General features: G+C 42.9%; 1 protein-coding gene and 1 long non-coding RNA gene across 5 annotated transcripts in view; one reads left to right on the forward strand and one right to left on the reverse strand.

Moving 5' to 3' along the window:
• LOC106569612 (uncharacterized) overlaps positions 1-14,856 on the forward strand; it is a 47,958-nt gene that overhangs the window by 4,777 nt on the left and 28,325 nt on the right. The window lies entirely within an intron of this gene.
• Positions 5,631-8,649, reverse strand: LOC106569611 (nicotinamide riboside kinase 2). Of its 3 annotated transcripts, none has more exons than XM_014141147.3 (7): positions 8,462-8,649; positions 8,158-8,248; positions 7,177-7,225; positions 6,735-6,909; positions 6,325-6,503; positions 6,103-6,188; positions 5,631-5,960 (listed from the first exon to the last, which is right to left on the reverse strand). In XM_014141147.3, exons 1-6 carry the CDS (start codon positions 8,485-8,487, stop codon positions 6,103-6,105), a joined length of 606 nt encoding a protein of 201 aa, XP_013996622.1. In that variant the 5' UTR covers positions 8,488-8,649; the 3' UTR covers positions 5,631-5,960. The 3 variants fall into 3 exon arrangements, with proteins under 3 accessions (XP_013996622.1, XP_013996621.1, XP_082817136.1); XM_014141146.3 differs by having other exon boundaries at positions 5,631-5,963; XM_082961010.1 differs by lacking the exons at positions 7,177-7,225; positions 8,462-8,649 and having other exon boundaries at positions 5,631-5,963.

Consider the following 14,856-nt stretch of genomic DNA (forward strand, 5'->3'; position numbering starts at 1 on the left):
ATGTCCTAAGTCAGGAGTCTCCAACCTTTTCTAGCATAAGACCTACTTTAAAATTATGAAACATTGTGAGCTACTGCAAATTTTTCCTATCTTGGTTTTATTTGGTTCTGGTCTGGGATTTATTTTAAACGTTTTTTTCACTCTCAAAATGATAATTATTCATAAATAAACAATTCAATTGGATGCTATAAGTCAGTGTCAATGCTTAATTCACATCAGAATAACATTTTTTAGGGTAAAACAAAAATGTCAATGTGGATTTTTTGGGATAGTAACCTGGAGCTTGAGGTGTCTGAAACTTGTGACATTATCAAATCAAATCAAATTTATTTTTATATAGCCCTTCGTACATCAGCTGATATTCTCAAAGTGCTGTACAGAAACCCAGCCTAAAACCCCAAACAGCAAGCAAAGCATGTGAAAGAAGCACGGTGGCTAGGAAAAACTCCCTAGGAAAAACTCCCTAGAAAGGCCAAAAACCTAGGAAGAAACCTAGAGAGGAACCAGGCTATGAGGGGTGGCCAGTCCTCTTCTGGCTGTGCAGGGTGGATATTATAACAGAACATGGTCAAAATGTTAAAATGTTAAAATGTTCATAAATGACCAGCATGGTCAAATAATAATAATCATAGTAGTTGTCGAGGGTGCAACAAGCACGTCCGGTGAACAGGTCAGGGTTCCATAGCCGCAGGCAGAACAGTTGAAACTGGAGCAGCAGCACGGCCAGGTGGACTGGGGACAGCAAGGAGTCATCATACCAGGTAGTCCTGAGGCATGGTCCTAGGGCTCAGGTCCTCCGAGAGAAAGACAGAAAGAGAGAAAGAGAGAATTAGAGAGAGCATATTTAAATACACACAGGACACCGGATAAGACAAGAGAAATACTCCAGATGTAACAGACTGACCCTAGCCCCCCGACACATAAACTACTGCAGCATAAATACTGGAGGCTGAGACAGGAGGGATCAGAAGACACTGTGGCCCCATCCGATGATACCCCCGGACAGGGCCAAACAGGCAGGATATAACCCCACCCACTTTGCCAAAGCACAGCCCCCACACCATTAGAGGGATGTCTCCAACCACCAACTTACCGTCCTAAGACAAGGCCGAGTATAGCCCACAACGATCTCCGCCATGGCACAACCCAAGGGGGGGGGGGGGGGGGGGGGGGGCGCCAACCCAGACAGGAAGACCACGTCAGTGACTCAACCCACTCAAGTGACGCACCCCTCCCATGGACGGCATGGAAGAACACCAGTAGGCCAGTGACTCAGCCTCTGTAAAAGGGTTAGAGGCAGAGAATCCCAGTGGAAAGAGGGGAACCGGCAAGGCAGAGACAGCAAGGGCGGTTCGTTGCTCCAGCCTTTCCGTTCACCTTCACACTCCTGGGCCAGACTATACTTAATCATAGGACCTACTGAAGAGATAAGTCTTCAGTAAAGACTTAAAGGTTGAGACTGAGTCTGCGTCTCTCACATTGGTAGGCAGACCATTCCATAAAAATGGAGCTCTATAGGAGAAAGCCCTACCTCCAGCCGTTTGCTTAGAAATTCTAGGGACAATTAGGAGGCCTGCGTCTTGTGACCGTAGCGTACGTGTAGGTATGTACGGCAGGACCAAATCGGAAAGATAGGTAGGAGCAAGCCCATGTAATGCTTTGTAGGTTAGCAGTAAAACCTTGAAATCAGCCCTTGCCTTAACAGGAAGCCAGTGTAGGGAGGCTAACACTGGAGTAATATGATCAAATTTTTTGGTTCTAGTCAGGATTCTAGCAGCCGTATTTAGCACTAACTGAAGTTTATTTAGTGCTTTATCCGGGTAGCCGGAAAGTAGAGCATTGCAGTAGTCCAGCCTAGAAGTAACAAAAGCATGGATTAATTTTTCTGCGTCATTTTTGGACAGAAAATTTCTGATTTTTGCAATGTTACGTAGATGGAAAAAAGCTGTCCTTGAAACAGTCTTGATATGTTCTTCAAAAGAGAGATCAGGGTCCAGAGTAACGCCGAGGTCCTTCACAGTTTTATTTGAGACGACTGTACAACCATCCAGATTAATTGTCAGATTCAACAGAAGATCTCTTTGTTTCTTGGGACCTAGAACAAGCATCTCTGTTTTGTCCGAGTTTAAAAGTAGAAAGTTTGCAGCCATCCACTTCTTTATGTCTGAAACACAGGCTTCTAGCGAGGGCAATTTTGGGGCTTCACCATGTTTCATTGAAATGTACAGCTGTGTGTCGTCCGCATAGCAGTGAAATTTAACATTATGTTTTCGAATGACATCCCCAAGAGGTAAAATATATAGTGAAAACAATAGTGGTCCTAAAACGGAACCTTGAGGAACACCGAAATTTACAATTGATTTGTCAGAGGACAAACCATTCACAGAGACAAACTGATATCTTTCCGACATTAGTTCATGACAGTTTGTGGTGGAACACATAAAAAATACATGTACCTTCATAATTGTTTGGCGAGCTACTGGTAGTTGGCCTACGAGCTACTAGTAGTCGGCCTGCGAGCTACTGGTAGTTGGCCTGTGAGCTACTCGTAGTTGGCCTGCGAGCTACTGGTAGTTGGCCTGCGAGCAACTGGTAGTTGGCCTGCGAGCTACTGGTAGTTGGCCTGCGAGCTACTGGTAGTTGGCCTGCGAGCTACTGGTAGTTGGCCTGCGAGCTACTGGTAGTTGGCCTGCGAGCTACTTGTAGTTGGCCTGCGAGCTACTGGTAGTTGGCCTGCGAGCTACTGGTAGTTGTCCTGCGAGCTACTGGTAGTTGGCCTGCGAGCTACTGGTAGTTGGCCTGCGAGCTACTGGTAGTTGGCCTGCGAGCTACTGGTAGTTGGCCTACGAGCTACTGGTAGTTGGCCTGCGAGCTACTGGTAGTTGGCCTACGAGCTACTGGTAGTTGGCCTGCGAGCTACTGGTAGTTGGCCTGCGAGCTACTGGTAGTTGGCCTGCGAGCTACTGGTAGCAAGCGATTGGAGACCCCTGGCCTAAGGTCACAAAATGTTGCCACAATTTTGGGATATCTAACTTTGTCCCCAGGCAACTGTGCATTGGAGGGAGTGTCTGGTGAACGACATTTGTGTTCATCATGTTATGCTTGTCAAAAGTATTCCATGTATTTAAATTCAATCAAAGTTCATATGTATTTATAAAGCCCTTTTTACATCAGCAGTTGTCACAAATTGCTTTAAAGTAACCAAGCCTAGACACAAAACAGCAGTAGCATCATCAAAAATGCTTGCATGTCTTTGGAGTTGGTAGTTGGGTAGTAGGGAAGCAGGGAAGTAGGGTAGTAGGGTAGTAGGGAAGCAGGGAAGTAGGCTAGTAGGGTAGTAGGGTAGCTGGGTAGCAGGGAAGCAGGGAAGTAGGGTAATAGGGTAGCTGGGTAGCAGGGCAGTAGGGTAGTAGGGTAGCTGGGTAGCAGGGTAGCTGGGTAGCTAGGTAGACGGTTAGTCAGGTAGCTGGGTAGCAAGGTAGCTGGGTAGCAGGGTAGCTGGGTAGTAGGGTAGGTGGGTAGCAGGGTAGTAGAGTAGTAGGGTAGCTGGGTGGTAGGGTTGCTGTATATATGGGTAGTTGTGTAGTTTGGTATTAGGGTAGAAGGGTAGTTGGGTGGTAGTGTAGTAGGGTAGTTGGGTGGTAGGGTATTAGGGTCGTAGGGTAGTTGGGTAGTAGGGTAGTAGGGTCGTAGGGTAGTTGGGTGGTAGGGTTGCTGTATATATGGGTAGTAGGGTAGTAGGGTAGTAGGGTCGTAGGGTAGTTGGGTGGTAGGTTTGCTCTATATATGGGTAGTTAGGTAGTTTGGTATTAGGGTAGCAGGGTAGTTGGGTGGTAGTGTAGTAGGGTAGTTGGGTAGTAGGGTAGTAGGGTTGTAGGGTAGTTGGGTAGTAGGGGACTGACTCACTTGGGGGGGAAAGCATGTGACAGCCTTACAGGCCGGCTCCCCTCCTTCCAACCCAAATATGGAAGAACAGGCTTTACTCTTTGGTTATGTCCCGGTTACCATGGAGCCGCCGTGTGACGTGGGAGCACATGGATCACATGCCTCTCTGGTTCTCACCTTTCCCCTGTTGCCTCCGCCTCCGTCCGCCTAGAGAGCCTGATTGGCTGGTGCAGGAGATAGGGCCGTGAGACAGGCAGGAGGGCGCGTAGAGATCATAACCCCTCCCCCCGGAACCTCTCTGTACAAGGTCTAATAATACTCCCCTGACACTCAAGGCATCTGGCCTAAATATAACACACACACACACACACACACACACACACACACACACACACACACACACACACACACACACACACACACACACACACACACACACACACACACCACACACACACACACACACACACAGACACACACACCAGCAGGCTGCCACCAGCCACCCTCAGCTTGTCCTCGCCAGGCACCCAAAAGATTCCCAGTTATGCGTCACAAGACAAAAGGCCCAGCTCCCCGCACCAGCTGGTCACCACCCACACCCGCTGGAAGACTGCTGGTTTGGCTGTTCACACCGTATTGTAGTTATTGAAATCCCAGGTCATGGTTGACAAGCTATAAGGATGAAATTACACTGTCATTACCAGTATCGTGGATAAAAACATAAGCACACTTTCTTGGTAGTTGAGGTCATATTGTAAATAGATTAGATATCATTGACCAGCCGATGTTCATCAGACAATAATTTATCAGATGCTTTGATCCCAAGCGACTTTCACTTAACACATATTCAGTAGCCAATGGCATTGTGGGACTCAAACCCAGAACCCTGGGTACAAGTACCGCAACCAAATGAGCTAACAGAAACACCGGTTGTTTGGAGTTGCAACATGCAAGGTCATTTATGAGGGAATAAACTGCAGATGGCAGATGTGATGGGCTTTGAATGATTAAATACAAATACAACCAATGGTTTGTTTTGACTGCCTCCCCTTATTAATGGGATGGAGCACTGTTGTTAAATGCTAAACACAATAAAATATGCATTGTGCGAAAGAATAACCTATTAAAAATGTCTTGGAGGGAACAATTTTCTGCGGCTTCAGTTTAGCTTCAAAAGAGCTGTCAGCTATTTCCATGGAATGGAAAACCTCTCATAATCGTTGAGAAGCCTTTTCCACTACTGAATACGTCCCAGATATCTCCGCATTTACATGGCTGTTTACGTAGGCAGGCACAGTGTCAGTATGTAGCAGTTACTACTACATCACAGTAGGGCTAGTTTTGTTGTTGTTTTCGGTTGTCGTTGTTTTTGTTTGTGGAGTTTTTGGTTCAATGTTCAATATTCATCAGGAATAAATTCTGTTAGGTTCCTTTCCCTTTCCTGAATGTTAAAGCTTCGACAGTTCAGCGTGGTATCAGAGCAGCGGTGGTAGGATGTAAAAAAAAAAAACGGAGACTAAGCATTTGTGTTGATCTTGAATCTGTCTTCAGTGTACAAAATGATATGGACGAAGATGTAACAGCTGTATATGTTTCTGTAGGTAGAATATAATAGTTTTCTAAATGCTCTCAGTGTAATATAGCTGCGTCTACTGGATACTGGTCTTGTGTTGCCACATTTCCTCATTTAGAAAGCTGTAAATTGAAAGTTCATTGGATTGAGAATAACCACAGAACACAGTAGATGGATTCATAGGTCTCTTTATGTTGTAGACACAATCTTTCCTCTCAGTGTGGGATGATATTTTTTAACCATGAAAACACAGGAAGCACATAGACCTGTTCTTCATGTGTTTCAACACTGGGGCAGTCCAGTTGGTAAATCATCTTAGAAAAGGTTACATTTGATTATACAAAATACGATGCTTCTGCCGTTCAGGTTTTTTTTTAATAAGTTAGGTCTTAAACTATTTACATATCAATATTAATTTCAGGCAGTAGTATGGTACTGATGTTGCACTTCTCACAATATTATTATTTACAAGTTTATACACAAGTCTTCGGACTCCCTGGTCCTGCTGTGGAAGAGAGAGATATAACAATTATTAGCATGCAATACATTAATGCCGATTTATATGTGTACACGTAAGTAATCCAATATATGTATTTATTTACCTATAAGTTGTTGAGCAGGGTGTTTTGTATGGAGATATTTACCTATAAGTTGTTGAGCAGGATGTTTTGTATGTTTTCATACACTTGGCTGTAGATCTCCTCTTTAGGTTTCAAGCCATCGAGGTACTCTGAGGGGCAAAATGCCTGAAGTTTAGTCTTTATAAACCATAGTAAAAATAGTGGAAAAGTTAAATACACACATATATTAGAATAATTGATCATAATAAACATGATACGAACTCTGCAGTAGTGTCCAGTACATACCTATACCATGGGAGTTGTCTTCCATCTCTTTCCTGTGTTTCAGGTACATGGGCCAGACATGGCCTTCAAACAGACCAGGGGGGTCAGGGACTGTGTAGTTCCTTGTACTTCTCCTCCTCTTGCACTCCTCTTTTGGAATGGCAATGTAGTAGCGTTTGTCATAGACATCAACAATAGGCCTGCAGGAAACAAAACAAACAGTGGTCAGAATAAGGCGTGAGTTCCAAGAAAAGCTTGTGAAAACTCTAGTTAACTTTAACTGATAAAGTCAATAGTAGTGTATAGTAAGATACGGTTGAACGTTATTGTCCTCGAAGGGAAGAGAGAGAGAGAGAGTCTAGCTACAGACTAACTCAGGCAAAATGTTGTTGTCTTTAACATGTCAATGTAAATGTAGGAAAACAACATACTTGTAGTTATAAAGCAGAAACCCTTCCACGATGAGGATGTGGATACCGTTATCGGGGTCTGAGTCCTCTCCTTCAGGTGTGACGCAGACGCCGTGGGAGCGGGCGAACTTGACTGGGTTCTCTTGCCATCCCTCCACAGTGTTAACCATGGCCTCCATATCCAGGGATGTGATCACTAGAGAACAGGGGATAGACAGAACAATACGCTTCACCACCAGGGAACTAAAACAGCACAGCAGCCAATGTGCTTCAAAACACAACAGTCAGCTCTAGTAACTGGCGTAGCATTCACAGAATTTTTGTAAAAATGTAATTTTAAATTGCAGGTAAATTGTTGTCTATTACAAAAGTATCAGAGGAACTTTTGAAGATGTCAATTAAAGGGAAAGAGTACATTACTCGTAGTGTTTGTTTTCATTCCTACAGCGAATCCAACTCTTACCATCCCACTGCCTAAATCCGTCCTCCCCGACTTCTATTTGATCGGGTTTCTGAAATAACAGTCACCAAGAAAACATTGCTGCAACCTCAAGGTGATGATGACAGAGTAGTAACCAGTCAGTGCTGATCACACCTGGACATGAGCTAAGCTTACGACGCCAGCGTCTCCACTAAGGCAAACAGCTAAAGGCTAACCTGCACCCTCAGTGTACCGTAAATAATGCCTTATAAGGGCCAGGGATGGGATCAGGAAGTAAATTGAAATTCCATTTCCAATTCTAAATTACGAAATCCAACTCCAATTCCTGAATTGACTGAATTGAAATAGAATTGACCCCAACCATTGTGCTGGCCTAACTGCTCAACATGTGGGCAGGGCACTGCAGTCGTACTGGAGAGGGTACACGGTGTCAGCCGTTGACAGTCAGTGATATTCATCCACTGACCTTTAAATACAAATAAAGCCTTTTTTTTTTTATATGATCCTTAGTTTGCAATAAGTTGTTGACATTGACAACACAGAGAATACAGATCATTATGGGGTGCATCAAAATGTTCAAAGTCAAATGAACATTAATAACTGTCATGCAGTAAAATGATTGTTGCATTACATGAAAGGTGAATGCAATGTTTGAACTTCAAATGATGTAAACATTTCAACATTTTCATTGGTTGTTCAGGAGACAATGTTAAGCACATTATATCTGCAGGTGGAATACGGTCGCTCTGCCTGGTCATCCTTTACTGACTTGCCACCAGTAGGTGGCGATATTAAGTGTTCAAGGCCATCTTCATTTGTAACTCCAATTAAATAGGCTACTGTAGGCTATACAATCTGTTCGTTTTCGAGCATAAAAACAGATAGTAAAATAAGTAAACACGATGTTATGACTTTAAAATAATGATATGAATCAAAATCAAAGTGGTTACTCAACAGCAAGCTTTCTGGGCTGAGAGACATAAACGTGATGAAGCGTCTTACCTTAAAAAAGTCATCTTGATGTATCACACAACAGTTGGGCAACGCCTGGATCAATTTATTGGTTAGAGTGGTTTTCCCACCGTTGGTCACGCTAGACAGAATATTGAAAAACACAATGAACATAATTTTCTATAAATGATCTCTGGTCCACTTGATCTTGTGTGGACCATTAATAAGTTTGACTACAGAAACACATGTTTGGTATTATCAATATTAGAAACGTCGAACTATGTTCTTACCGTCATAACAAATAGTAAAATTATAAACTTGTTTTCAATATTAATATTCATTAGATATGACTTACCCGCCAATTCCTATAATGAATTTCATGATGATATCTTGAACTTGGTCCGTAGCAGTAACTATTCTATGTCGGTGTTAGACGAAGGAAAGGAACCCCTATAAAAAAAAATTACTTTCAAAAGAAAAGTCCTTTAAACTTTCTTTTCTTTCTCTTATTGCTACAATGTTCCCTCCCTTTACTACTTCATTGATAGAGTATCTCTGCCTAGCATATAAAGGATTCACCACAGCGTCACTATTCATGTCACACCTCGTGGCTCAACTCAGTCCAATCAGTCCATTTTACTGTAGCCAATTAGCTTCTACTGTACTCCGGAACTATGTCCAATTGGAGTGTGGTGCTACTGTGCTAGATTTGCATAGCTCCGATTTTTCCATCTGTTACTGGAACTCAGTCAGCATAGCGGTTACACACACACACACACACACGCACACACACACACACACACACCCCGTCTGAAAACCCAAACCACCCCTTGCATAGCATGTCAAACCTTTACCAGCTGATACTGGAGCTCTGTCATGCATCATTGACTTCCTAGAGACAACAAAATAAATAGCTTGACTCTAAGCTGTGAATCACAATGATAATTCTCTCCAGGCAAGTCCCCATGCTTTAACTGATGATAGGGACAAGAACAATATTATGGAGATTAGATATGCATACATCATATAAACTCAGTAAAAAAAGAAACGTCCTCTCACTGTCAACTGCATTAATTTTCAGAAAACTTAGCATGTGTAAATATTTGTATGAACATAACAAGATTCAACAACTGAGACAAACTGAACAAGTTCGACAGACATGTGACTAACAGAAATTGAATAATTTGTCCCTGAACAAAGGGGGGATCAAAATCAAAAGTAACAGTCAATGCAGCTGGTGTCGACACCAGATACTAAGTACTGCAGTGCGTCTCCTCCTCATGGACTGCACCAGATTTGCCAGTTCTTGCCGTGAGATGTTGCCCCACTCTTCCACCAAGGCACCTGCAAGTCCCGGACATTTCTGGGGGGAATGACCCTAGCCCTCACCCTCCAATCCAACAGGTCCCAGACGTGCTCAATGGGATTGAGATCTGGGCTCTTTGCTGGCCATGGCAGAACACTGACATTCCTGTCTTGCAGGAAATCAAGCACAGAAAGAGCAGTATGGCTGGTGGCATTGTCATGCTGGAGGGTCATGTCAGGATGAGCCTGCAGGATGGGTACCACATGAGGGAGGAGGATGTCTTCCCTGTAACGCTCAGAGTTGAGATTGCCTGCAATGACAACAAGCTCAGTCCGATGATGCTGTGACACACCGCCCCAGACCATGACGAATCTTCCACCTCCAAATTGATCTCGCCCCAGACTACAGGCCTCGGTGTAACGCTCATTCCTTCGACGATAAACGCAAATCTGACCATCACCCCTGGTGAGACAACCGCGACTTGTCAGCGAAGAGCACTTTTTGCCAGTCCTGTCTGGTCCAGCAACGGTGGGTTTGTGCCCATAGGCGACGTTGTTGCTGGTGATGTCTGGTGAGGACCTGCCTTACAACAAGCCTACAAGCCCTCAGTCCAGCCTCTCTCAGCCTATTGCGACCAGCCCGAGCACTGATGGAGGGATCGTGCGTTCCTGGTGTAACTCGGGCAGTTGTTGTTGCCATCCTGTACCTGTCCCGCAGGTGTGATGTTCGGATGTACCGATCCTGTGCAGGTGTTATTACACGTGGTCTGCCACTGCGAGGACGATCAGCTGTCCATCCGGTCTCCCTGTAGCGCTGTCTTAGGCATCTCACAGTACAGACATTGCAATTTACTGCAATTACATTGCAATTTACTGCAGTCCTCATGTCTCCTTGCAGCATGTCTAAGGCATGTTCACGCAGATGAGCAGGGACCCTGGGCATCTTTGTTTTTAGAGGCCAGTATAAATGATTCACTCTCCTTCTCCAGGCTTGTATCTATTGGTCTGTAGTGCATCAGCGCAGTGTGTTTAATGAATACACTTGGTTCACTAGACCTGGGTCTATGTGAGGCTATTAGATTTCTTTCAGATACTTTATGGTGAACTTAATTTACCTTTCCCAGCGTAATGGCACATCCGATATGCACGGCAAACTAAATAAACCCAACTTAAAGTAATGAAGTAAACCAAATGAAAAACAATCATATTTTGACCACCCTGGCCTGTTGCACTGTAGGCTGGCAGGAGTAGTTGAGAGGGTAAATATGCCCACGATTCGACAGCTTGGTGGTGGGGAAAACCAGTGGGACTATATTTAGCAGTAACATTAGGCCGGTATGGGCTGGTGGGTTCGGCAGGATCAGGCTCGGCTGTTGGCACTGAATCACACATACTTCTGATGCAACCAAGGCTTGGTTGGAAGACGGTATAGTGTCATGGCCCTTGTCCATGTGACCATGTGGCCCCATGCCTCTTTGCTGCCGGTGTGTGTGTGTGTGTGTGTGTGTGTGTGTGTGTGTGTGTGTGTGTGTGTGTGTGTGTGTGTGTGTGTGTGTGTGTGTGTGTGTGTGTGTGTGTGTGTGTGTGTGTGTGTGTGTTTCTGTCTGCCTGTCTACCTGCCTGCCTGCCTGCCTGTCTGTCTGCCTGTCTGTTTGGGGTCCCACTAGATAGGATGTCTTGTCTCACAAACTACATCTCTGTTTCTGAACTGTAAAACCCTTTGAACTTCAAAGCTTCTCAGTCATCTTGTTGTAGTAATACTATTACTAGGCCTGGCTCACTAGTTAACCATTTAAAAGGTTCATGAATTGTACATGTATGGCACTTCGCCCGGGCGGAGTGGTGTAGCTTTTGCTTATTTTCTTTGGACAGGAGAGGGTGACATGGATCAGAAACTAAACCTTTTACTACGACCCTCATCCCTGTGATTATTATTGTTAGGCATTAGAGAGCTGGACTTTGGATTGGAGCTATCGGATAACATGGACATGTCATGTTTAAGGTATGATAACATGGACATGTCATGTTTAAGGTATGATAACATGGACATGTCATGTTTAAGGTATGATAACATGGACATGTCATGTTTAAGGTATGATAACATGGACGTCTCATGTTTAAGGTATGATAACATGGACGTCTCATGTTTAAGGTATGATAACATGGACGTCTCATGTTTAAGGTGTGATAACATGGACGTCTCATGTTTAAGGTATGATAACATGGACGTCTCATGTTTAAGGTGTGATAACATGGACGTCTCATGTTTAAGGTATGATAACATGGAGGTCTGATGTTTAAGGTATGATAACATGGACGTCTCATGTTTAAGGTATGATAACATGGACGTCTCATGTTTAAGGTATGATAACATGGACGTCTCGTTTAAGGTGTGATAACTTGGAGGTCTGATGTTTAAGATGTGATAACATGGAGGTCTGATGTTTAAGGTATGATAACATGGACGTCTCATGTTTAAGGTGTGATAACTTGGAGGTCTGATGTTTAAGGTATGATAACATGGACGTCTCATGTTTAAGGTATGATAACATGGAGGTCTCATGTTTAAGGTATGATAACATGGACGTCTCATGTTTAAGGTGTGATAACTTGGAGGTCTGATGTTTAAGGTATGATAACATGGACGTCTCATGTTTAAGGTGTGATAACATGGACGTCTCATGTTTAAGGTGTGATAACATGGACGTCTCATGTTTAAGGTATGATAACATGGACGTCTCATGTTTAAGGTATGATAACATGGACGTCTCATGTTTAAGGTGTGATAACTTGGAGGTCTGATGTTTAAGATGTGATAACATGGAGGTCTGATGTTTAAGGTATGATAACATGGACGTCTCATGTTTAAGGTGTGATAACTTGGAGGTCTGATGTTTAAGGTATGATAACATGGACGTCTCATGTTTAAGGTGTGATAACTTGGAGGTCTGATGTTTAAGGTATGATAACATGGACGTCTCATGTTTAAGGTGTGATAACTTGGAGGTCTGATGTTTAAGGTATGATAACATGGACGTCTCATGTTTAAGGTGTGATAACTTGGAGGTCTGATATTTAAGGTATGATAACATGGACGTCTCATGTTTAAGGTATGATCACATGGACGTCTCATGTTTAAGGTGTGATAACTTGGAGGTCTGATGTTTAAGGTATGATAACTTGGAGGTCTCATGTTTAAGGTATGATAACATGGAGGTCTCATGTTTAAGGTATGATAACATGGACGTCTCATGTTTAAGGTATGATAACATGGACGTCTCATGTTTAAGGTATGATAACATGGACGTCTCATGTTTAAGGTGTGATAACATGGACGTCTCATGTTTAAGGTATGGGGGCAGTATTTTCACGGCCGGATGAAAAACGTACCTAATTTAAACAGGTTACTACTCTGGCTCAGAAAATAGAATATGCATATTATTAGTAGATTCCGATAGAAAACACTCTGAAGTTTCTAAAACTGTTTGAATGGTGTCTGTGAGTATAACAGAACTCATATGGCAGGCAAAAACCTGAGAAAAATGTAATCAGGAAGTGGGAGAAATTAGAAATGTAGTTTTTCTTTTGAATCCCTTGAAAAACTACAGTGACATAGGATTTACGTTGCACCTCCTAACTCTTCCATTGGCTGTCAACAATCTCTAGGAACTGGTTTCATCCGTCACATGTTACCGGGCAGAAAATTGTGGCTCAGTCAATCAGTGGCCAGTCTGAGGACAGGTGTCTCGTGATGCGCATGCACATGACTTCGCTGTTTGTTATTATTCTTCTGGGATGAATACCTATTGCCCAGTTGTAAAATTATCGCAATTTTACGTTAAAAAATACCCGAAAGGATTGATTGTAAACATCGTTTGACATGTTTCTACAAACGGTAATGGAACTTTTGAACATTTCGTCTATGGATTTGCGTCCACGCCACATGGCATTGTAAAGTGTTCTGGATGGGTCAACAAAACGGACGTATTTGGACATAAATGATGGACTTTGCAGAAAAAATTAACATTTCTTGTGGAAGTGGGAGCCCTTCCGAGTGCATTCCGCCAAAGATCAGCAAAGGTAAGAAAATATTTCGAACATATTTTTAGATTTTTGTCGACGCCGTGGTTGTAGGCTAACTGTATAGCTTAGCAGTGAAGGCTAAGTTCTGTACTCAGAATATTGAACAATGTGCTTTTTCCGTAAAGTTATTTTGAAATCTGACAAAGTGGTTGCATAAAGGAGTAGATTATCTCTAATTCTTTAAATAATTGTTATAAATTTTGTCAACGTTCATGAGTTCTTCTGTAAATTAATGTGCCTATTCACCGGAGGGTTATGGAGAGAAAACATTTTCTGAACGTCACGCGCCAATGTAAAAATTGGGTTTTTGGATATAAATATGAACTTGATCGAACAAAAAATGCATGTATTGTCTAACATGATGTCCTATGAGTGTCATCTGATGAAGATTGTCAAAGGTTAGTGCTTAATTTTAGCTGTATATCTGGTTTTGTGACGGCTATCCGTGCTTGGAAAATAGCTTTTTTTTTTGCTAAGGTGCTATCCTAAAATAATCTAATGCTTTGCTTTCACCGTAAAGCCTTTTTGAAATCGGACAATGTGATTGGATTAACGAGTAGAGTATCTTTAAAATGCCGTATAATACTTGAATTTTAATTTTGAGATTTTTTAATTTTTCATTTCGCGCCGTGCTATCTCAGTGGTTGTTGTCCAACCAATCCCGTTACCGGGATTTTATCTCGAAGGGGTCCTCAAGAGGTTTTAAGGTGTGATAACATGGAGGTCTTATGTTTAAGGTGTGATAACATGGACATCTCATGTGGTGTGATACCATGGAGGTCTCTAAGATGGCGCCGGAGAAGAAGGCAGACGTTTTACATGCCCCCAACCGATTGTGTTTTTTTGTTTATTTATTTATTCTTTTACTTATTTTGCACATAATGTTGCCGCTACAGTCTCTCATGACCGAAAATTACTTCTGGACATCAGGACTGTGATTACTCACCACGGACTGGCAGAATCCTTTTTTTTCCTTTAACGAGTCTGACGAGGCTGACGCGAAATATACTGCTTTCTCGGGAACAGGCTCAGATCTCTGTGATTTTCGTGAAGAGGAGGAGAAAATTTCTGAGAATTTGTGGATGATCGAATAAACCCCTGCTTCTTTCCATTCTGCTAGCAAACATGCAGTCTTTGGATAATACAATAGATGACCTACGTGGAAGATTAAACTTCCAACGTGACATTCAAAACTGTAATATCTTATGCTTCATGGAGTCGTGGCTGAACGACGACACTATCAACATACAGCTGGCTGGTTATACGCTGCTCCGGCAGGATAGAACAGCGGCATCTGGTAAGACAAGGGGCGGCGGACTATGTATTTTTGTAAATAACAGCTGGTGTACGATATGTAAGGAA

This window comes from Salmo salar, chromosome 14, assembly GCF_965601325.2.
Source record: "Salmo salar chromosome 14, fSalSal1, whole genome shotgun sequence".
NCBI lineage: Eukaryota > Metazoa > Chordata > Actinopteri > Salmoniformes > Salmonidae > Salmo > Salmo salar.

Coding starts and splice junctions, on each gene's coding strand:
- LOC106569611 (XM_014141147.3), bottom strand. CDS start 8,487: ATGAAATTCATTATAGGAATTGGCGG. Junction 7,226..8,157: donor ATCAAGATGACTTTTTTAAG/GTAAGACGCTTC, acceptor CTGTTATTTCAG/AAACCCGATCAAATAGAAGT. Junction 6,189..6,324: donor AGACAACTCCCATGGTATAG/GTATGTACTGGA, acceptor TTTGCCCCTCAG/AGTACCTCGATGGCTTGAAA.